Here is a 22,140-nt window from a genome sequence, read left to right as displayed (position 1 = left end):
TTATTGGTTTACCAAAATTTAAACAACGGAAATGCTGTTTTTAAGCTTCTTCTGGAGTCAAAATTGTTTTAGCAATTTCCAAACACACTTTTGTGTTTTAACATGTTTGGTCGTTTTCACAGATTTTTGCTGCTTTTTTTCCCATTACTTCAAAAACTATATTTACCTTTTTCACGTTGGAGCTTTTTGTTCATTACTCTTGCAGTCTTTTTTATCTTTTTGACTTTTTCAGGTGTGAGCCGTCTTCCACGGGACATTTCATACCGACCTTGTGTCATTTCGTAAATATATTTTGGCTGCTTTGGTAGTTGATAATTAAAAAAAAGTTTATTATAATAATCATGATAAAAAATGGGGTTATGTGACTGCAATAATTAATTTGGTTTGATATTTCTTGAGTCAACCAGTCCATACGGTATCAAACCCAATATCTTGCAAATAGGAAGTCTACATTTACAAATTAAATGGTCAAAAAAATACCATATCAGTTTAGTGATGCAGTTATATATTTTAGCTAACATAACTCCATTTTTCATGTCTTGCCTGTGTAGTTTTATGTACTTTTTTCATTTTATTTGGTTGCACTGAAATATTTGGAGGTGCGATCATCAAAATCATGTAAAAAAAACAATTCTAAATAAAAATAAAACAACCTCAAATTAAGAGGAAATCAATAAAACTACATAATCACCATTCTTAAGTCTGTTTTAAGAACTTGATCCCTTGCCACTTTGTTCCATTACTGTGCATGAATATGACCCTGAAGAAATTAAAAGCCATCTAACTCTAGAAACCTCAATATCACAGCAGGTCTGGTGCCCCATTCAAAGGCTGGTTGCTTTCGCTGAAAATGACCCTGCCTCTCCGCCGTGCAGGAATGGCCGCCACTGGGAACCTGTCTGAAGAGCAGGTCCACTGCTCCATCTGTCTGGACGTCTTCACCAACCCCGTGTCCATCCCCTGTGGGCACAACTTCTGCCAGACCTGCATCCTGGGATACTGGAAAACCAGCCCTCTGTATCAGTGTCCTATGTGCAAGAAGTCCTTCCACAAAAGGCCCGATATCAGCGTGAACACGGTGCTGAGGGAGATTGCAGAGCAGTTCAAGCAGATAAGAGTCAAGACCACTGACGTGAAGGGAAGTGGGGAAGACAGCACAGGTAAAACCAAGAAGTGGACAATGGAGAAGAAGGTGAAGGAGGACGAGGAGAGGCTTCTGGAGAAAGGTCAGATGCAGAACCTTATGGAGGAACTGAAACAAAAGCAAGAAGAGAAGAAAAAGAAGCAGGAAGTGAAGGAGAGTCAAGGCGAGGAGCTACCGCCATTAATCCCTCCAGTTTTGCCATCCAAAACCTCTCCTCCGCCGTCACCTCGAGACTCAGCTCAAGCTCTACCACGAGAAACATCACCTCCACCTTCACCTGAACCAACTTCCCCTGCACTTCCTCAAACTTCCCCAATATCCCTGACCCCTCCTCTACTGTGGGAGGAAGTCCTGTGCGATGTTTGTTTGGGGGAGGGCCGCCCCAAAGCCGTCAAATCCTGCCTCGTGTGCCTGACCTCTTACTGCGACGAGCACCTCAAGTCTCACTCTACCAGGTTCACCAAGCACAAGCTGATGGAACCGGTGGCCAACATGGAGGACAGGATGTGTCCCAAGCACGAGCGGCTGCTAGAGCTCTTCTGCAAGAAAGACCAGACCTGTGTGTGTGTCCTCTGCACAGAGACAGACCACAGGGCACATTACACCGTCCCAGTGGAGAGAGAATGGACTGAGAAGAAGGTGAGAAATGGCGACTGACACCCAAAAATATGTCTATGTGTCTATAGTCTGTACCTGCTTATCAGTCTATCACAAGCCTACACAAAGACACACAGGCAACAACTATGCAAACACACACGCACATACACTCATTGCTAACGATTATGTTTTTAGACTGTGGTAGGAAGCTGGAAGAACCTACTCATGCATGGGGAGAAGAAGCCTAAAGACCCTGTAGGCTGGGGTTAAAACCTACCATCGTCTTCCTGCAAGGTTACAATACATCAATCAAGTTTACACACAGTCAGTTGGGAAAACTAGTAAACATTACATTTCGCCAAGTGTCGTCATTACACATCAAAATGTTAACCGGTCTTTCACTCTGACCCTAGTTCTGGAGTAGTGTCTTTTTTTCTAAAACCTAACTTCTAAGATCCTTTTAGCCCTTCATTTTAGGTGCCCGCTGCTCTACAGCAGGGTACCAAACCAGACTGTTTATGATCATTTATACTCCATTGTATCAAAATTCTCCTGTGTGCTAAGGGGTCCCAAGTTGGAGAACTATTGGTAACAATACAGATAATGTTGCCATCTATCAATCTGAGAGAGATTATAGGGCCACTACCAAACTATTAAGTAGGTTACATTGGAGACATGAAATCCAGACCTTGAGAGCTACCATCCTGCAACTTTCAGATACATCCCTGCTCCAACATACCTCAATCAAACAGCTGAATTGCCTCAACAGCATTCACTCAAATCTGATAACGAGTCATTGACTTGATACAGGTTTGTTAGAGAAAAGGTGCACCTAATGGTGGTAGGGTGGTACATCTCAAGGACTGGACTTAAACAGGTAAAGTATTAGAAATAGCATTAATTCTACATCTGCCATCTACGTTTGTGGGAACTTGTGTCATGCAGGCGCTGCTGAAAAAGACAGAGATAGACGTCCAGCAGATGATCCAAGACAGAGTGAAGAAGGTGGAGGAGATCAAGCACTCTGTGGAGCTCAACAAGGCGAGTCACAGCAAAAGACATTCAACTGAACTCTTGTTAGCTTCAATCAAAGCTAAAGAGGTGTCTGACAGTATGATGCAATAGCCATCATACTGCCTATTATCATCATAATCATCATACTGCGTATTTAGTGTTTTCCAAATCTATACTGTTTCAATGATTTTATAGTTCATAGTGTGTTTTTACAAATATGCACACAACACTCTTTCATTGTTTGTGTTTGATTTGCACCTTAAGGTCAGCGCTCAGAGAGAGATTGAGGAGAGCATGCAGGTCTTCTCTGAGCTGGTGCGCTCCATCCAGAAGGCTCAGGCCGAGCTGGTTCTGGTCATCGAGGAGAAGCAGAGGCAGACGGAGAGGCGGGCCGAGGGCCTCATCGCCGAGCTGGAGCAGGAAATCTCGGAGCTCAAGACGCGACACACGGATTTGGAAAATGTGAACAGGACTGACCACATTCACTTCTTGAAGGCAAGGAACAGTTTACTGAAATGCAATTTTATTGTTTGTCATTCCTTCTGTTGTTATTGTGATTGTCCTGTAAAGGTCAATGCTGTCACATCCATTATAGCAAAAGAGGTAAACAACCTGCCTGGCCTTTTACGCTCAAAACAAATCAAGCCGCAATAGAATCTGTGATGTAACCCACGGTGGTGTGTGTCAGATATGCTCTCCTCTCTAGTCTTATCATATCACGGCCACAACAGATCAGATAAGCTCTTATGACATGTTGACCGGGAATCTGAATGAACAGGAAAGGTGAGCAGGTGAGCTGTCAGAATAAGTAGGCTGCAAGGCAAGTTAGTTAATCAGATGTTTTGCTGTGTATGTCCCACCCATTACAGCAAAATCCACAATTCCTCTAATTAATTCCAATTTGGTGGGAAACAATACAACATTCTGGGGTTTGTTTTAGCCATAATCAAACATTTTCCTTTAGAAAACTGTTAGAAAACCACTCTAAACCACCTGGGAGTGTAAAAATTTGATAAGTCTTAGTTCAGATTCAGAACAAACCAAATCATCATTGACCAAGTAAATTATATGGCTATTGTCTCTCACAATGTTTGTTTTTATGCCATATGAGGGATCATACATCATTTTCACCGCACCAGAGCAGGGTACCAAACCAGACTGTTTATGATCATTTATAAACCAGAAGGTTGGTTAATTAATGTCTTTGTGACTGATTCTTGTCTGTAGTAGCATATAATGCACTCCCATGCATTACTAGGGGGAGTTATGGAGTTCCTCAGGGCTCAGAATTTGGCGCAATTCTATTTAATCAATACAATCTTCCTTTTGGGCTAGGAGGAAATATATGTACTTTCAACACTTTGCTGATGACACTCATCTGTTCTAATAAATTAAGTCTGTAAATAGACAGAAGTTTCAAGATTGCCTTTAAGATCTCAGGTAAGAACTGAAATAAAGGTACAGAAAACAAATTGCAGAACTTTTGACAATCACACAGTTTTGAAAAATGATGGTGGTCCATAACGCTGCGCTTTGTTCTTTGTGTGCCTTGATTATTTAAAATTATTTAAAGACTTTGTCAAAATGAAGTGAAAAACACAATGAAATTTTTTTTTAAATATCTTAAATGTACATCAATTCATATTGGAAATGCTAATGCTTATATATGATGTCATTTTTCTGCAGAGTTTTCCAGCCTTAAGTGCGACCCCATCTGTTAAAGACTGGTCTGAAACCAGTGTTCCCACAGACACATGTGTTGGGATGATCAGGAGATCTGTGTCTAAACTGGAGAAGACATTAAGTGAAATGATTGACAAGCTGTCCGCAAATGGTAGGAAGTCTTACATTCTCCTTTAAACGAGTTTAGAAGAAAAGTAAAATCAAGACTGTGTTTAGCTAACAAAATTTTTTTTTGACTCTTACAGAGATTAAGAAAATTCTGAAATATTCAGGTAATTAGTAACTCTTTTTTCTATTGTTTAATATTTGTTATTTTGCATCTGGAACTACGGCATATTAGGGTCATTGTAGATAGAAAGTAAATTTCTGCCAAAAAATCCCCAAAATATTATAGTAAATAAACCTGGAAATTTCTGAGCTTAAATTGAAAATTTTCAATTTGAAATTTTACAATGGTTGAAAATGTTGACTTTTGAAAGTCAGAGATTTCTGAGTTTTTTCTACAACATTTCTGTGATTAATCTCAAAATTTGAGTGCTTTGGCAGAAATGTACTCTGTTCTGTAGTTGAGTCCTGTTTTGTGCCTGCAGTGGACATCACACTGGACCCAGACACAGCCAATCCATGGCTCCAGCTCTCTCAGGACAGGCACCAGGTGAGGCACCTGGGGGCCTGGCAGGAACTCCCAGACCACCCTGACCGCTTTGACACCGTGGTCATCGTACTAGGCAGAGATGGCTTCACTTCAGGCAGACACTACTGGGAGGTGCAGGTGGGAGACAAGGATGACTGGTACCTAGGCGTGGCCAAGTCTTCGGTCAAAAGAAAAGGTAGGATCTCGGTGAGCACAGCCCAGGGTTATTGGGCTCTGGCCATGAAGAAAGGCCAGGGCTATCGGGTTTCAACGTCGCCACCACTGCTGCTTTCACTCGACCAGAAGCCAAAGAAAGTAGGTGTGTACGTGGACTATGAGGAAGGACAAATCTCTTTTTACGACGTGAGAACACGGATCCATATTTACACTTTTGAGGATGCCTTCACAGAGAGGATCCTGCCGTTTTTTTACCTGTACTGCAGCGACAAAGCCTCCGACACAATGGCCATCTGTCCGGTGCAGGAGAAAAGCCTCATCTAGTAAAACTCAGGACAGACTTCATTATGTAAATGAAAATCCTGGTATAGACTGGATTTCTGACGCACACCTAATTTTACTAAAACTACAGTTTCATGTATAAATGCTGGGTGTAATACAAAGGGTTGGACATAAACGGTCAATTGGGGTGTATTGTGTAATGTGTTACGACAAACGTGACACACTGGTATGTCTCGTGTTTATGGCGAGAGGTGACATTTTTCTGTCTCCCAATCATCCCACTGTGTTGTGTGACGTGACTAGATCCAACCTAACTATGACATAACATTGTTCTATGGACTTAAAACTGAAGGGAGCCCAGGAATGGTGTGGTACGAGTCGCTTGTACGCACAGGCTCAAGTTGTATCACTCAAAGGAAATGATGCAAAAGTTACTTTCTAAAAGGCTTGTCAATTAATCAAAAGCTTGTTTGCAAGAGTTTATCGTGCTGTGCAAAATATTTGTGTACAAAGTTTGAAGAACACACACACATTTGCCACAACTTTATGTTATTACGTTGTTTTCAGAAACTGCTTAAGGAAAATAAAATTTTGAAAAATATATCTACCAGTCACTTTTTTAGATACACATGATCAGTTGTTTAACAGAACATGTCAAACCAGCCAATCACACAGATTTTGGGCATCTACATAGGGTGAAGAAATTGGACTCAAATCAAACTTTCAAACTTTGGCGCAGTTGTTGTTGCCAGACAGGTTGGTAGGAGTGTTTCAGAAACTACTGACATACTAGGACTGTTACTAAAACTACTTAAATAAAGTGTTTGCAAACAATGGTCTGAAGACAGAGGTTTGATTTCAGCTCCTAATAGAAAAGTGATAGCCTAAATAAGCACTTGCTACAACTAAGGCCGTCTTTGATTAACCTAAAGGCAGATAAGCCCCAGCAGCAGAAAACTACACTTGACGATGCTCCTGTAAGCTAGGAACAAACAGCTGAGGATGTAGTTCACACAGGCTAACCACAATGGGAAAGGAATAGAAAAGAACATTGACTTGCCCATTGACTAAATTTTAAGCTGCAATTTTCAAGTGGTAGTAGTTAACATGAAAGCACAGATTCATTTTATGAAAAGTTCAAACTGCTGATGGTGGAGTAAATGGTGTGGTGGCTGTTTTCTCAGCACACTCTGGTTCCATTAGTACCAGGTGAACATTTTTGAAGGGTAGCAGGATAATGGCTCATGTCATAAAACTCAAATCATCTCTGGTTTAGTGAACAGGATGAGGAGTTACTGATCCCTAATGACCCAATTCATTAGGGATTCGTATTATGGATGTACAGCCAACAGGTCTGCATCAATGATATGATCATGTAATTTTGGACTGAAACTCATTATTTCTAACTAGTGCAAAACCAAACTCCCCCTCCCCCTTTAAGTGGAAGGCGGCGGGTTTTTTCTACTCATGTGTCCTACTCATTCAAGTCAAAAGGTTTGCTGTGAAATGCAGGCATGTTACTACATGACACAGCTTGATGAACTGGATCTGGGGTTTAACACTTTCAATTTTCTGGTCAAAACATTTGCTTTAGCAGGAAGGAGATTAATTCCCAATCAGTATGGAGTTCCATAGAACCATTTGGAAAAAAAACAACAAAAAAAAACAGCTCAAATCAGCTAAATAAATTCTACATGCTGGAGTTTGTGAAGTGAAACTTACGTGTTCTGAGGTGATGCACTGATGTTACTAATGTCTGGCACAAACCATGGAAAAGCTTGAGTCAAACCTTATAATTGGTGTCAAATGAACGGGAAATAAGATGTACGTTCCAGATGATGCAATGATAGAATTTTATTTTTTACATGATCCCAGGCCTTGTGCTAAGCTAACAGGTGTCTGGAGATTATATTTTGTGAATTTTACCGTTTTTCCATTTGAATTCGATTCAGTTATTGCATGTGTACCATTAAAAGTAAAGTTCTGTCTTGACTTGTTTGGTCAACTTTAAAATCTGTAGGATAGATGTAAAACAATAAATGCTCTCCAGAATATTATCAGATTATTTTATTTGTATCTCAGGACTTAAGAAAAAAAAGGCAGCTTTAAGTTTTGTTTTGGAGAAATGACGACCTGGCCACACCCACTAAGTGCCAGAAGCTGGATCTGCTTCTCCGTTTCTTGCGGATCCATTTCCTTGGAAGAGGTGAAACCTGAAGGTATTCTATCATTGAACCTTACAAACTGCACATAAGATACTGTTAAAACTTGTGGAATTTATTGCAAAAGCGATACTCGGGTGAGTTACTACTCGATCAATTGATGAATTTCAGTTGCTTTTACGTAATTACCGACTGTGTTACAAAGCACTATAATTTGTTACTGGATTCATGTGGGTATGACTCACTGGGTGTGACAGAGTTGCTGTTTTTTCCCCCCCATCTCTGGGCACATTAGATTACAAACATGAAAATAATTTTTGGCATTCTTTCAGTTCTGGTATTGTTGCTGTGCTTAGGGGTGCCAGTCTGAATCTATAGAAGCCTACAATATTTCAAAGAAAGCTGTTTGAAGATGCAACTTATCTGTCACTGCTGATATTCACAGATGATAGTGGCCCTAAAATACTATGTAAGGTAATATTTTTAATTACCATTACTTTTATCAACTACATTCTAAATCATTTTATAAAATTTGTGAAAATTTAAAATCCCTAAATCTAGTACAGTCCTCGTTAATTTAGCCTCTTCCACACAATTTCAACCGATTTTCCTTCCAGTGTTTGAACAAAAAGCTCTCTGCATGACTCAACCCTCTTGTGTTGTAGACCTTGGTCAAACAAATTCAGTTTTTTTCCACCATCAGTTGTTAAACTGTATGATTCTACTTGATAACAGTAATCTTTACTACTGGCAACAATGCCAGACTTGACTTATGAAGAAGGAAGGACAGCGAAGGTGTCAATGGATAAAGAAAATATGCCAGATTTGCAGGTTGTGGACTTTGTGCCAATAAGAAGCATTTCAGTTGTATTTGGATTAGGTTTGAGGAGATTATGAGAGAACCCACTTTTAATATCTGGTAACCAGTCAAGAAGAGAAGAAGGGAAGTACATATGGACGGCAGGTAGAATTGGGTGTCATCTGTATAGCAGCGGAAATTGATACTATATTTTCTGAAAATACTGCCTAAAGTGTCAAGGTCCCCAGTCAGTCCCAACCTGATTTGGGATGGTTGGACTGGAAAGACTGGAGGACAGCATTTGTGAACAAGGTCCAAGTCCAAGGTAGGATAAGAACCAGGACAAAGCAGTGCTGTTTACACCAATCAATGAAATCATTTTATAATAAGAATAAGAATAAGAATAAAGAGAATCTGGTGAGATACTGTGTCAAAAGCTGCAGTTAGGTCAAAGAAGATGAGCATGGTTAGAAGCATGGTAAGGTCAGTGGGGACTAAGCCAGGTTTCTTAAGCATTGCCATTTTGGACAGTGCAGGAACAGAACCAAAGGTGAGACAAGAATGAATTATGTCAGTAATAAGAGGTAAGAGTGAGGCAAGACTTATTACCATTTGTTAAATATTAATATTAGAAGCTTTGACTTATAGATTGTTACTTTTTTAAGATTGGGTTAGCAGTCTTACAGGTAGTTTTTGCAACAGATGATAAAGTTTCTGACAAAGTGAACTACTAAAAAACTTTTTTGTTCTTTAACAGAGATTACACAATGTCAACACACAGCATCCTCACTTCACTACCAGAGGAACATTTCCGCTGTTCGCTCTGTCTGGACCTCTTCACTGAACCCGTCACCACACCATGCGGTCATAACTTCTGCAGGACCTGCCTCAGCCAACGATGGAGCGACGGCGACTGTTACCAGTGTCCAAAGTGTAACAAAAGATTCCCCGTGAAGCCAGAGTTCTCCACAAATGAAGTCATGGCGGAAATGTCGGTCCAATTAAAGAGACGGAAAATCGAGGCACTCGAAAGCGAAAACGCACCGTGGCAGGTCAAGTGCGACGTGTGTGCGGATTTGAGGCTCAAGGCGTCTAAGTCGTGCCTGGTGTGTCTGGCGTCGTACTGTGATGGACACCTGGAGCCTCACCGGAGGGTTCCCGCCCTGATGAGACACAAGCTGGTGGAGCCGCTGGAGAACCTGGAGGAGAGGGTTTGTGAGAAGCACGCCAGGATCCTGGAGTTTTTCTGCAGACGGGAACAAGTGTTTGTCTGTCTGCTGTGCTGTGAAGCAGAACATAGAGACCACGAGACGGTACCTGTTGAAGAGGAGGGGGCTCTGCAGAAAGTGAGACTTGGTCACATGGTGCACAGCTGTCCAAGTGTAAAAAGGAAATATCTGACTTAACCACATCTGCTTTCTTGTGATTGCTCATTTTAGGAAACCATTGATTCCCAACAAACAAAAATCAAACTCATGATTGATGAAAGAATGGAAAAGATAGAGGAATTTCAAAAAACCTCAGAAATGAGCAAAGTGAGTTTCTGCAAAAAAAAAAAAAAAAAATATATATATATATATAAGTATAGTAACAATAAATTTATCTTTATATAATAGGTAAAAGAAGACAACATAATTGAATGCGGTGAGAAGCTGTTCAGTAATCTGATGAGCAGAGTGAAAGAGATTCAAAGCACACTACTATCAAACATTGAGAGAGAATTGAGAAAATCCAAGGAAAATATTGAGGTGATGATTCAGGAGCTTGAAGAGGAGGTTGCAGCTCTGGAGATGAAACACTCTCAACTAGAGGAACTTTCACAAAATGAAGACAACCTTAGACTTCTACAGGTTAGTCAGTCAACAAAGTCCTACATCTTACAACTGACAATTCTTAAAGAATGTTTTTTATAGCCATAGTAATGCAGTTGATATCACTGTTACCTTGCTGAATGAAGGTCCTGGAATATAAATCTGACCTGCGGGTTTTCAATTTGGAGTTAGCATTTTGGAGTTCTTGTGCATACAAGGGCTCTCATCAGGTATTTTCTCCCAAAATTTGCAAACATGACTGTTAGGTTTGTTGGTCTCTCTAAAGTTTCCTTAATTGCGTGGTTGTTTGTCTTGTGTGTCTCTGTGTTGCCCTACGATGGACTGGCAACACGTCCAGGGTGTACCCTGCCTCTTACTCAATGACCACTGGAGATGGACAGTGTTCGCTGTGACCCTATAGTATAATTAGGTACAGACAGTTGATAGATTTGCTAAATCACTTTTGAATATTTCTTAGATTATTTGTTCAGTTCCAGATTACAATCCTTTTGGTTCATTTCAGTTTACTTATCTATACGACACCAAATGTCGTCTCAAGTCCCCACAAGAACACAGGTTGAAATCAATTCCATTGATCCAGCTTAGTAAATCAATTTTTCATTACTAGAAAACACCCATACAGCCAAATCCAATAAAAGAACGTAGTACAGTCTAATCCTCAATATAATACAAAATAAATACTATATAGAAGGGCTTACTGACATTCTGTGAATTCTTTATGTACAAATATCAAACACGCTCGTAGGTTTGACCAAACCGGAAGTTTTTTTCAAGTAGAGCCTTCCACAATGACTTAAGATGGTCATTCACTAACTATGGGCAACCAAAAGTCAGCAAGAGGCTCTTCTCCAAAAATGTGGAAGATGTGGTCATAAGACCTTGACATGTTTACTGGGCTTGAGAAAACATCACCACAAGTGTCAACAAAGTTATTTGTTTCAAACTTAGCTCCATTTTATTGCATCTTTCAATTACTCATGCCATGCATACTTTGTTTGGACATATGCATCTTTTCAGACATTGCAGACTCTGAACACCATGTCGAAAACCAAGGACTGGTCCAAGACCAAGGTTTACCCAGATCTGTATATTCACACAACGAGGACAGCCGTGGAATATCTTGTCAATGGTTTTCAAATAACACTAAGGACACTGACAAACATCGGTAAAATATATGCTGTGTACATTTAAGTTATTCTTTTCATTAGAAATAAGTTTTCGTAAACAGCTTTTTTGTTTTATCACTTTGTAGAATTGACCAAAATGAGAGAATACAAAGGTTAGATCATTTTCTTGTTATATTTACTCTTCAATGTAATGTTCAAAGTGATGATAAGTATTTGTTAATGAAGTCTGTCTTTTTTGTAGAATCAGTAACCTTTGATGAATCCACTGCTGGGGCTGGCCTTGTAATAACGGATTCTGGGAAACGTCTCAAGTACTCAAAAACCGCAAGGCCACCAACACCATCTTCCAAATCACAAAGGTTTTGTCTACCCATGGTTTTTGGTACGAATGGCTTCATCTCCGGTCGGCACTACTGGGAGGTTGAAGTGGGCCTGAGAAACGACTGGGATATCGGTGTAGCCCTGGAAACGGTTGATAGATCACAAAGTACTGTGAACAAAGACAGAGGATTCTATTTTTTAGGAAAGTCTGGTTTTGATTATGAAGTTCGCGACACAGCCTGTGAAGTTCTCCACCTCAGTCCCAGGCCAAGGCATGTGGGGGTGTATTTAGACTACGAGGCAGGTAGAGTGTCATTCTTTGACGTGACCCAGAAGTTGCATATTTATTCTTTCCTACAGGAGCATTTCACAGGGAAACTTTTCCCATATTTCTATCTGCACAGCGGCACAAAGAGGTCAGAGCCTTTGCTCCTACTTTCCATCCTTGATCCAGAACACTACCTTCGTCTCATTCGCTCTCTTGACCAAGCTAAAAAACCAGCTGAATAGAATCGATTGTAAGGTCAAACTCCAACTAGATCCATGAAATCCAGATGTCCTACAGAGTAAAATGACCACTGGTAAATACTGAAAGATTTTTACCTACAACCGTTCTCACTGTTTGGTTTCAGGGAAGGCATGTTAATGTAAAGTGTTGTATAGCTGGGGATTAGGTCATTTCGTATCAAACACGTTTGTAACTTCCTTGACAGTAAATATGTAATGAAACAAAAGGTTTTTCTAGGCCTAAGTAACGGTTGGTGGGAATTTAAAGATTTTACTGCCTGAGGAATGAAACTCGAGAACATTCAGAACTACAGAACGAGAACTTCTGCTCAGTCTTCAAGGCCACATTCACTTCAAGCAATAACCCTTGGCTGGATGTTGGCAAATCAAGCTAAAAATTTCGTTTTTTTTTTGTTTTGTTTTTTACCTGAAGCAAAAATCAACTTTGTACCAATGATCCTGCTACTTTGGAATGTGTTTGCCAATTTACATTATAAAGAGTAAACTAGATTTTTCTCTTGAATGTCTATAACATTAAGCATTCTTTGTAACAGTATCCTTTTAGCCTTTCATGTTTTGGGTTCTGGTCAGTTTTGTTTGTTTCGTATCCAAATTTTTTTTTTAGGTCTGGTACAGGATTTTTCATGAAAGATTTCAGACAGACTTGGATTGAGTTGCTATGGCGGGCCAGATTTGGCCTTCGGGCCTCAAGTTTAACACTTGTGTCTTAGAGGAAAGTAACCAGCCTGGCCTTTTTATGCAAAAACAAATTAACCTGCAATAAAATACAAGATGTTCCACACAGTGTACGTTAGATATCATCTCTTCCGCAATCCCATCACATCAAAGTTGCTAAATGGTGACCAGAAATCTGTCGAAGAAAGAAAGCTGTGAAAATCCTCAACCAAAAAGTGTATCAGTTAACTTGCTTTGCTCTACAATTGAAAATAGAGTGAAATTAACAATTCATCATATTGTACTACATCAAATTGGTAAAAAGACTACATTATATTTGTCTTATTGCGCATTTTTCTCTGCCACACGTTTTCCTTCCACCCAACTTTCTATTAAAACACTTGGATACAGCACCATGAAAGCAGTAAGCATTTTGCATTTTTTTTTTTACAATAAACATTTGTGGCTTACCTTTTCAATGAGTTTGTAGCATCTTTCATAACATAGCATTTCTGTATTAATCTATTTTTTGTACACAATATTCCAGTCTCCTTAAAACAGAATTTTGGGTACTCTGGCTTCTTCCAAAAGTCAAACAATGTACATGTACAAGATGTGAAGCCGATCTAAATAAAGCGGTGTCATTACAACACCTGTATCTCTCCTACTCATTCTAATACCAATGCCTGCTGGGAAATGAAGGCCTGCTTCATACAGTCCAGCCTGATAAGCTGGTTCTGGAAATGAACAATCTCAGCTCTTGGCTACAATAGGAAAGATAATGATATCTACACCAATGTAACTCAGAGGACAATGTTGCTAAGAATGCCAACAGTAACATAAAAAAAAACAACAAAAAAAAACGGAGCTTAAGTTATTCAAGCTAATGCTAAAAGCAGGCTTTAGGCTAACTGATCGTTCTGCATGTTTCCAGACCTTATCCAGTTTATTTTTAAGAGTCCTGGAAGAATTAGACTATTTTCCTTGTGGATGTTATTTATTTCTTGCATGTTTAGAATGAAATGTGCCATTTACTTGGATTTGCTTGTCAAAATTATGAAAGAGAACAACTAAAAACAAAACATATGCCAAAAATGCCCAGATAGCTCTTCTATTTTTTGAATTCAGAAATCAATAGTCTTAAGTTTCGTTTCAGTGAACTGATGTGACCAGGCCACACCCACTGTGCACCAGAAGTTGGCTCTGCGGCTCACTTTTTGGTAGATCTGCTTCCTTGGCAGAGATGAGCTCTAAAGTGTTTGTAGCTCCTTATTTGTAGCTTTCAAACTGCGTGGAAGAGTCTGTTGACACCCCTGGATTTTCACATTTACAGCTGAACTACATAGCTGAGGTGAGTTGTTATTCTAAATCAGTCATTTCATCTGCAGTGGCATTATTTCAGATGACAATAATCATTTTAATGTGCCAACACATTCATGTGAAGGTGACTCACTGGGCGTGTCTGGCATGGTGCTGTAGTTTGCCGTTTGGTAAAGTGACTGCAAACAACCACCCATCTCTCTCTTGGATCTATTCTTCTAAATAAAACCCACACTCAGCTTAAAACCCAATAAAATGTCGCTGGTTTCAGTTACAACCCTGGTAGTAACGACTATGCTTTATGAGAAATTAATGATGATTTTGCAAATTAAATGGAAATGTTTATTCATCAAATTTTCCTTCCAGACTTGTAATTTTTTTTTCTCATCATGATTTTGGAAACAAACCTTTTTTGTTCACATTTCCACACTATGAAGAATATTAAAATGAATCAATCCTCATTTTTCTGTGCCTTTTAAACTTAAAATCAGAAATAAAAGTGTGTGTGCGTGTGTGTGTGTTTTTTTTAAAATGATGTGTAGTAGATACTCAAGTTGTCTTTTCATCAGTGTGTATTTAACATTTGCGGCTCTAAATGCGTTTTATTTATCTGGACTGAAGGCAAAAACGTCTCTTGGGTTTGTAAATGCTGCAGATCCTTGCTATAGATATCAGCCACATCAGAAAAAGAGGTAATATTAGTCAGGCCTGTTCTGGTTTATTTATAAAAGTGATTCAGAGCCACCAGTTGTACAGCTGAAAAGCTTAAATCAAGATGCAGGCTTTTTTTTCTATTAATTTTTTTATCAAATTTTCTAGAGAGTGTAACATCAACACATGCCATTAATCCACTCCCCGCTTTAGGTTCCATCATTCACACAGCCCTGTTTAGTCTGCTTTAATTAAACTTCAGTTTGTTTGTCTAGAAAGTCCGGTTTGTTTAGGGAGGTGTAGATGGTAATTAGACTCCAATTTGGAACCAAAGAACCAAACTCTGGTGCGGTTCAAATGCATATGGGAATGCCATGAGGATCAGAGACCGCTCCAAAAGCAGGAAGTGGATTTCTATGTAAACAGAACCATAACAAATGCACAAGTCTAGTCATAGCAGGAGAAACGGCTGGTGTGTTTTTTTCACCAAAGACAAAATAGAAATCCTACAACTGTTAAATCTGATGCCACTCTACTGTTTTTTACTTAAGGAAGGAAGTTTCGCTCAGTGTCTTCAACAGAGGTTTTCGTGTTGTTTCCTTCAGTGGTTCTTGGTGCAGCGCCACCACAAGAGAGGAGCTGAACAGGTATACCAAAGGGTTTGGGTGGTTCGACATAGAGCAGAATTGAACGCGAACTGCACCACCTGAAAATGCAACATATGTTGGTATCAATTGAACAGAGTCTACCAGACTATCGAGTTTGAAAACAACCTAGGAAAACCTGTTAGTACAGGAAAAGTCATTAGTTTGAGATATTCTACAGCTCTTTTTTATTTCCTTCTACAAAGATGTCAACACACAGCATCCTCACTTCACTACCAGAGGAACATTTCCGCTGTTCGCTCTGTCTGGACCTCTTCACAGAACCCGTCACCACACCATGCGGTCATAACTTCTGCAGGACCTGCCTCAGCCAACGATGGAGCGACGGCGACTGTTACCAGTGTCCAAAGTGTAACAAAAGATTCCCCGTGAAGCCAGAGTTCTCCACAAATGAAGTCATGGCGGAAATGTCGGTCCAATTAAAGAGACGGAAAATCGAGGCACTCGAAAGCGAAAACGCACCGTGGCAGGTCAAGTGCGACGTGTGTGCAGATTTGAGGCTCAAGGCGTCCAAGTCGTGCCTGGTGTGTCTGGCGTCGTACTGCGACGGACACCTGGAGCCTCACCGGAGGGTTCCCGCCCTGATGAGACACAAGCTGGTGGAGCCGCTGGAGAACCTGGAGGAGAGGGTTTGTGAGAAGCACACCAGGATCCTGGAGTTTTTCTGCAGACGGGAACAAGCGCTTGTCTGTCTGCTGTGCTGTGAAGCAGAACATAGAGACCACGAGACGGTACCTGTTGAAGAGGAGGGGGCTCTGCAGAAAGTGAGACCTCAATCATTTGTACTTACAGTGCTTTGCAGATTTTTGTTGTCACTCCAAGATATGTCAGATCATTTTAACATCAAAGATAATTTGAGTACTTTAAAAAGTCTTGAAACAAGTTTAACCACTGAACATTTAATAGATGAAGTATTAGGGCCATACTAAGAAAATAAAAAAATAAAAATGAGAACTAATATGAGAATAAAATCGCTCAAGAATAAAGTTGAAAAATTATGAGATTGCAGCTGTAATAATACAGGAAAAATGTTGGACTAATACAAAATTAATGTTACAAAAATAGTTACACAGGAAAAACGTCAAAGAAGTACAAGAATAGTCGTGCAAGAATAAAGTTGAAATGATGAAAAAAAAAATTAGAACTAAGGAAAAAGTTGACATATTACACAAATAAAGATGAAATAATACAATAAAATTTAAATAATATGGGAAAAATTAATAAATATGAGAATCATGTCAAAATAATGAAAATAAAGTTATACAAGAAAAAAGTCAAAAATGAGAAGGAAGTCACAATGAGAAAAAAGTCACATCCAAGAATAAAGTTGTATGAGAAGAAATTCGAAATACGATAATAAAGTCAAAATAATGTAAAACAAAGTCATAGTATTACATGAAAAAAGTCAACATATTGAAAACGAAGACATATTTCAATAATAAAGTCAAAGTAATGCAACAAAGCTGTAGTGTTATGACTATTTTCTTATGTCAACTATTTTCATATGACTTTACTCTTGTAACTACATGACTATTCTCGTATGAGTTTATTCTGGGAATATTAGGACTTCTTGTAATTTTATGACTTTATTCTCATAATTAGAAAAGGTGACAAAAAAGAAAAAAGACAAGAACTCTGTAAGGGAGTAAAAACGCTCTCAGTGCTCAGGACTAGGCTTTACTGACAGCCATTAACTTTCTTTTAGGAAAACCTTGAATCCAAACGAGCAAAAATCAAACTCATGATCGAAGAAAGAACAAAAAAGATAGAGGAATTTACCTTGTCATCAGAAATGAGAAAAGTGAGTATCTTCATTATATTTATATTTACAGGATGGCTTAAAGTGACACTACATTTAACAATATTTGTGTATTTCGGATAGGTGAAAGCAGACAAACAAACGGAGGACGGTGAGAAGCTGTTCAGTAACCTGATGGGCAGAGTGCAAGAGATTCAAAGCAAACTGCAGTCAAACATTGAGAAAAAATTGAGAAAATCCAAGGAAAAAGTCCAGTTGATGATTGAGGAGCTAGAAGAGGAGGTGGCAGCTCTGCAGAGGAAACACTTGCAACTAGAGGAACTGTTACAAAGTGAAGACCACTTTCAACTTCTACAGGTTAGCCAGTCAACTAAGCTTCACATCATGTTGAAACAGGAACCTGGTCACGTTCTTTAAAAAAGCTTCACAGAATCAGTCGTGTCTCAACATTTTCAATATGTAAAGGCCTGCATGTGCCTTTACACATGCAGGCTTTGTGACACGACACATGAAGTTTAATTTAATCTAGAAAGTTGAAAAATTTTCAACTTTTGTCACTGTTGTCGCTGCTGCATCCTGTGTGTGTCGAGTCCATTACCCCTGAGGGGGGCAGGTGCAAAAAAGCTAGCTAGCTAGCTTGCTCACTATATACGGGAATATACTAGATTAAATTAAACTTCATGATAAAATCTAAGACCATTGATGAAACTTAAGGCCGACTTACATTTATTTTTAAGAATTTAAGACATTTTGATGCCTTAATTTTAGAAACATTAATTTAAGACTTTTTAAGGTTGGACGGACACCCATATTGGTTAAAAATGTAATATGCTTCATTCAAACTGTTTTAAAAAAAAAAAAAAAAAAAACATTGTACTCCTCTCACTGACTGAAAATGAGAATTGTACATGTTAGCTGGTAAACGTAAGTCTGATGACAAGCTAAAAACCAAAGAAACATTTGATCTACCTGCTCTAATGTTAGATTTGATAAAAACTCATCAGTTTCACTGAAGTCTGGAAATTGTGCAGAAATGCCAAAAAGCATAAACCGCCTGTTACTCTGTTCAGTCTTTGCAGACTCTGAACACCATGTCTGAAATGAAGGACTGGTCCAAGACCAAGGTCTACCCAGACGTCTGCATCCAAACTGTGAGGAGAGCCATGGATCACCTTATGACCAGTTTTCAAACCGAACTCAAAACGCTGACAACCATGGGTAATTATTCATATATTCATAAATTTCTCTTGGTAATGATTGACCCTGGCAATAACAATGTTCTTGTTATTTTCCTTTTATAGAACTGACCAGAATAAGACAATACAAAGGTCAGAATCTGTTTTCTGGTGGTTTTATTTACTTAAACCCATCTTCAAAAGATACTAACCCTTCCTGAACTTTGACTTTTTTATTTTTTTTTAGAATCTGTCACTTTTGATGACTCCACTGCCGGCCCTGGTCTTAGAGTATTAGAGTATGGGGAACGTCTAAAGTTCTCCAAAGAAGCCAGGTCACCATCTTATGAGTTAGAAAGGTTTGACTTACCCATGGTTTTTGGGAAGATTGGCTTCACCTCCGGTCGGCACTACTGGGAGGTCCAGGTGGGCCTGAGAAACAACTGGCATGTCGGTGTTGCCCTGGAAATGGTGGACAGATCAGATGAAGTAATCGTGAAAAAAGAAAATGGATTCTTTTCCATGGGAAAGTCTGGCTTTGACTACTATGTTCATTGCTCACCACAGAGAGTTCTTCATCTCAATACCAGGCCAAGGAACATGGGGATTTATCTGGACTACGAGGAAGGCCGGGTGTCCTTCTACGACCTTGATAAGAGATTCCACATTCACTCTTATGTAGGAGAAAGCTTCACAGGGAAGGTTTTCCCTTACTTCTACCTGTGGAGCAAATCAAAGAAATCTGAGGCGTTAGTTACTAATCCCTACTTGTCCTCATTCAGTCTTTCATGATCCAGCTAAAGGCTATCATAAGGTGAAACTAGATCGCTGAAAGCCAAAATATCTTCGTCATTCCTGCTGTTAAATTAACCTTCTAGTCCATTTTCTTTTCGTCCTACAATGATGTAACTTCAGCTGTTGCATTGACTTTTCAGCGGCTCCATCAGACGAGTAAAGGTAGAGTTCAAACATGTTGACAAATGTCCTAAAATGTAAATCTGCACCAATTATCTTTTTCTGCCTTTCTGTAAACTGGGAAAACATTTTATGCACAAATTGTAAATAGATCAACTAATAGCCTTTTCTCTGTTTGATTCTTGTGAACATAGCATCAAGCCTACACCCTGCTGGGAAGAAAACGGTACATTATTTTTTTTTTTATTCTGCTTGGGTCCTCCTACAATGTTAGGTGAACTCTAATGAAATTATGATTTATTCCTTGTAAGATATGTTTATCTAAAGTAGGGCTTCACAATTTTTGGAAAATATTTGATTTCAGCGCCATTAGTCATCAGTTTCAGGACACTTTTCTTTGTGTATCATTGCATTATGACCCCCCCCCCCCCCCCAAGCTATGAAAGGACATACAACTCGTTTGGACATTAGGGGGCAGTAGAGAAAATTTATCTGGCCAAATTATATCCTATTAAATATTGATTCCAAGTAGTCATTTATTATTGACTGGTATTGAGATTATCATTTCTGTACAGCTCTGATCTAAAACATTACATACAGGTAAAACATGTCACTGAATATCAATTATGTTTATAACACTCTTGATAAGAAACGTACAGAGATAAAAGTGCTTCTTTTTTGTTAATAAGATGCTTCTATAAAGACTTAAAAGCTGGTCTACTGACTTATGTCAGTTATGTTGGTGTGGAATTCAATGATTCTCAAACTTTAAGGTCAAATGTCCAAATGTGATTTCCAGATGAGGTCGAAGGTCTTGAACAGTGTGTGCTGTGAAAACACCTTTTATCAAACAATTTATAAGCAAAAGAAAAGTCAGTTTAGAGAGACTACAGTTTTGTGGTTTTAACTCATTTTATCTTTATTACTCTGGGAAAACGTTTACAATATTTTCATTTTGTCATTTTTTATTCATATAAAACTTCATTTTATAAGAAAAATATTTATGAAAACTCCCATCAAAGTGGAGATTTGAGAAAACTCAATTTTTGTGTTTGAGTATCAAGAAGGGAAAACAAAAAAATTGGTGTTCCACGCATCACAGTCTGCGACAAATTATGCGCCAATACATACACATACTTACTTTGACAGGATTCCTAAACGACTTCGTCTTGTATTTCATCAACTTTGTATTCTAATACTCATGTAAAAGTAGCTCAACTTCTCTGTCTGTCCATACTAATCCACACAAATTAAATACCTTCTGGCGCCATGCTTCCTAACAGGAAGTGGTATTGTATGGTGTTTTAGCTTTGCTCTACACTGCCCCACTGGGTTTGGCATATTTAAAACAGCGTTCAGGGTCGGATATGTGTGGGTTTATGTGGGTAAGAACTTTTCTCAAACAAATCCCATGTATAGTATGTTGTTTTTGTTGTTGTTGATGTTTTTTAACAATGTGGTGGAGATATTTGTTTTGATAAAGACCTGACTTTATGTGTACAGGGCTTGAGTCTTTTCCTGTTCAGTATTAGTTTTCCCACATTCATCTTGGCTTTGTGTATTTCTCTGTAGCCCTTACTGTTCATTTTTTTTCCCCTTTTTGTTTAAGCACATTTCTTTAGTACGTCCTCCCTTACGTATTCCCTCACCTGCTCTGCGCTCTGTTAATTGTACTCACTTTCTTTCACTTAATCACTGCTGCAGTCTACTGTTATACTGCTGCTGTCAGCCTGATTCCTGTGTGGTTTCCCTGAGTTCTGTAAGTTTATCAATTCATAGTTAAATTCTAGTGCCACCACGCGCCTACCTCTCCTGCTGGTATTTGGGTCCTCCTCAAAAGCCGCCAAATATGACAAGACGGATACACTGAAGCATTGATGTGGTTTTTATTTTATCCAACCTTGTATTTACTAGCCAAATCATTCCTTACCACAACATCTACTAAAAATGATCCTTGCTAGCTAGAGCTTTAGCGAACAAAATAACCAATTTATCTCCAATTTTGGTAAATGGAAAAAGTAAAAAAAAAAAAGTGGTACTTGTAGACTATGAAGAATATTCTCATAAAGTGACCCTGATAATAAAAAAATTCAAAAATCCTCTTTTAGCAGTGAAAATAATGTTTTCATAAGTACATTAATGAATATTGTATTTTCAGATTTTTACTTCTACTTTTGATTGATCAGATTTTAGATTCCTTGAGACAAAGGAGGGGAAATTCTTAGTTTTAGTGGTCCCAAATTTACTGAAGTCATATTTAGGCATGCTAATATTGAAGGAATTGTTGCTATTTCAGGAATAATCTTCAAAATGGGCAACGGAACAGTAAAGTGTCCCGGGGGCAGACGTGGGAGGAGAACGGGAGAAGTTGGAGACTCAGAGTAAAGACTCTCGCCACCACAACATCAACAAGCACAGAGTTTGTTTCTTTCCCATTGGCGAGTACGTATTAAATAATAAATTGTCTTGCCATACATCTAGAACGTTTTCGACATGACTTTGCTTCTCAGGCTCTGTGATGACGCCGAGACATTTCCCCCAGATGTCGCAATTCCCTGATGATTGTGACGTCGCTGTTACGTGATGACCAAGTCTGTTTATCTCCCGCCGGCGGCACGTGTAGCTCATCTCATCCACAGGAACCAATCACAACATGCATAGATTTTACTTAAAGACGTAGTCATTTTTCCACCGTAACGCT

At 39.0% G+C, this 22,140-nt stretch overlaps 3 protein-coding genes and 1 long non-coding RNA gene across 5 annotated transcripts; 3 read left to right on the top strand and 1 right to left on the bottom strand.

Annotated features, from left to right (window-relative positions):
- The first annotated feature begins 590 nt into the window (after nucleotides 1–590).
- LOC106916927 (E3 ubiquitin-protein ligase TRIM39) lies at nucleotides 591–6,365 on the top strand. Its single transcript, XM_014985544.2, has 6 exons — nucleotides 591–1,783; nucleotides 2,687–2,782; nucleotides 3,020–3,250; nucleotides 4,442–4,589; nucleotides 4,684–4,710; nucleotides 5,029–6,365. The coding sequence occupies exons 1-6, from the start codon at nucleotides 851–853 to the stop codon at nucleotides 5,571–5,573; spliced, it is 1,980 nt and encodes a 659-aa protein (XP_014841030.1). The 5' UTR covers nucleotides 591–850; the 3' UTR covers nucleotides 5,574–6,365.
- A 1,354-nt stretch (nucleotides 6,366–7,719) lies between these two features.
- On the top strand, nucleotides 7,720–13,433 carry LOC106916928 (E3 ubiquitin-protein ligase TRIM17-like). Its single transcript, XM_014985545.2, has 7 exons — nucleotides 7,720–7,830; nucleotides 9,250–9,838; nucleotides 9,932–10,027; nucleotides 10,109–10,342; nucleotides 11,342–11,489; nucleotides 11,577–11,603; nucleotides 11,693–13,433. The coding sequence occupies exons 2-7, from the start codon at nucleotides 9,260–9,262 to the stop codon at nucleotides 12,280–12,282; spliced, it is 1,674 nt and encodes a 557-aa protein (XP_014841031.2). The 5' UTR covers nucleotides 7,720–7,830; nucleotides 9,250–9,259; the 3' UTR covers nucleotides 12,283–13,433.
- Nucleotides 13,434–13,525: 92 nt separating this feature from the next.
- On the top strand, nucleotides 13,526–19,978 carry LOC148153964 (E3 ubiquitin-protein ligase TRIM17-like). 2 transcript variants are annotated; one of them, XM_088015385.1, is made up of 7 exons: nucleotides 13,526–14,305; nucleotides 15,776–16,354; nucleotides 17,296–17,391; nucleotides 17,473–17,706; nucleotides 18,420–18,567; nucleotides 18,651–18,677; nucleotides 18,772–19,978. In XM_088015385.1, exons 2-7 carry the CDS (start codon nucleotides 15,776–15,778, stop codon nucleotides 19,314–19,316), a joined length of 1,629 nt encoding a protein of 542 aa, XP_087871511.1. In that variant the 5' UTR covers nucleotides 13,526–14,305; the 3' UTR covers nucleotides 19,317–19,978. The 2 variants fall into 2 exon arrangements, with proteins under 2 accessions (XP_087871511.1, XP_087871512.1); XM_088015386.1 differs by lacking the exon at nucleotides 13,526–14,305 and having other exon boundaries at nucleotides 14,801–16,354.
- LOC148153963 (uncharacterized) lies at nucleotides 16,119–21,990 on the bottom strand. Its single transcript, XR_015766036.1, has 4 exons — nucleotides 20,581–21,990; nucleotides 19,087–19,244; nucleotides 18,895–18,986; nucleotides 16,119–16,207 (listed from the first exon to the last, which is right to left on the bottom strand). It is a non-coding gene; the product is annotated as an uncharacterized LOC148153963 (long non-coding RNA).
- Nucleotides 21,991–22,140: the final 150 nt, after the last annotated feature.

Source organism: Poecilia mexicana, unplaced genomic scaffold (genome assembly GCF_051168715.1).
Source record: "Poecilia mexicana isolate PSO_F unplaced genomic scaffold, ASM5116871v1 scaffold_18, whole genome shotgun sequence".
Lineage (NCBI taxonomy): Eukaryota > Metazoa > Chordata > Actinopteri > Cyprinodontiformes > Poeciliidae > Poecilia > Poecilia mexicana.
This window is presented reverse-complemented; position numbering and strand designations above follow the sequence as displayed.

Excerpts from the sequence above, each read along its gene's own strand:
- LOC148153964 (XM_088015385.1), top strand. The coding sequence starts at position 15,776 with ATGTCAACACACAGCATCCTCACTTCACTACCAGAGGAACATTTCCGC. Across the intron at positions 17,707-18,419 it reads ACCACTTTCAACTTCTACAG|TCTTTGCAGACTCTGAACAC; the intron begins GTTAGCCAGTCA and ends TACTCTGTTCAG. Across the intron at positions 18,678-18,771 it reads CAGAATAAGACAATACAAAG|AATCTGTCACTTTTGATGAC; the intron begins GTCAGAATCTGT and ends ATTTTTTTTTAG.
- LOC106916928 (XM_014985545.2), top strand. The coding sequence starts at position 9,260 with ATGTCAACACACAGCATCCTCACTTCACTACCAGAGGAACATTTCCGC. Across the intron at positions 10,028-10,108 it reads AAACCTCAGAAATGAGCAAA|GTAAAAGAAGACAACATAAT; the intron begins GTGAGTTTCTGC and ends TTTATATAATAG. Across the intron at positions 11,490-11,576 it reads AAGGACACTGACAAACATCG|AATTGACCAAAATGAGAGAA; the intron begins GTAAAATATATG and ends ATCACTTTGTAG.
- LOC106916927 (XM_014985544.2), top strand. The coding sequence starts at position 851 with ATGACCCTGCCTCTCCGCCGTGCAGGAATGGCCGCCACTGGGAACCTG. Across the intron at positions 3,251-4,441 it reads ACCACATTCACTTCTTGAAG|AGTTTTCCAGCCTTAAGTGC; the intron begins GCAAGGAACAGT and ends ATTTTTCTGCAG. Across the intron at positions 4,590-4,683 it reads TGACAAGCTGTCCGCAAATG|AGATTAAGAAAATTCTGAAA; the intron begins GTAGGAAGTCTT and ends TGACTCTTACAG.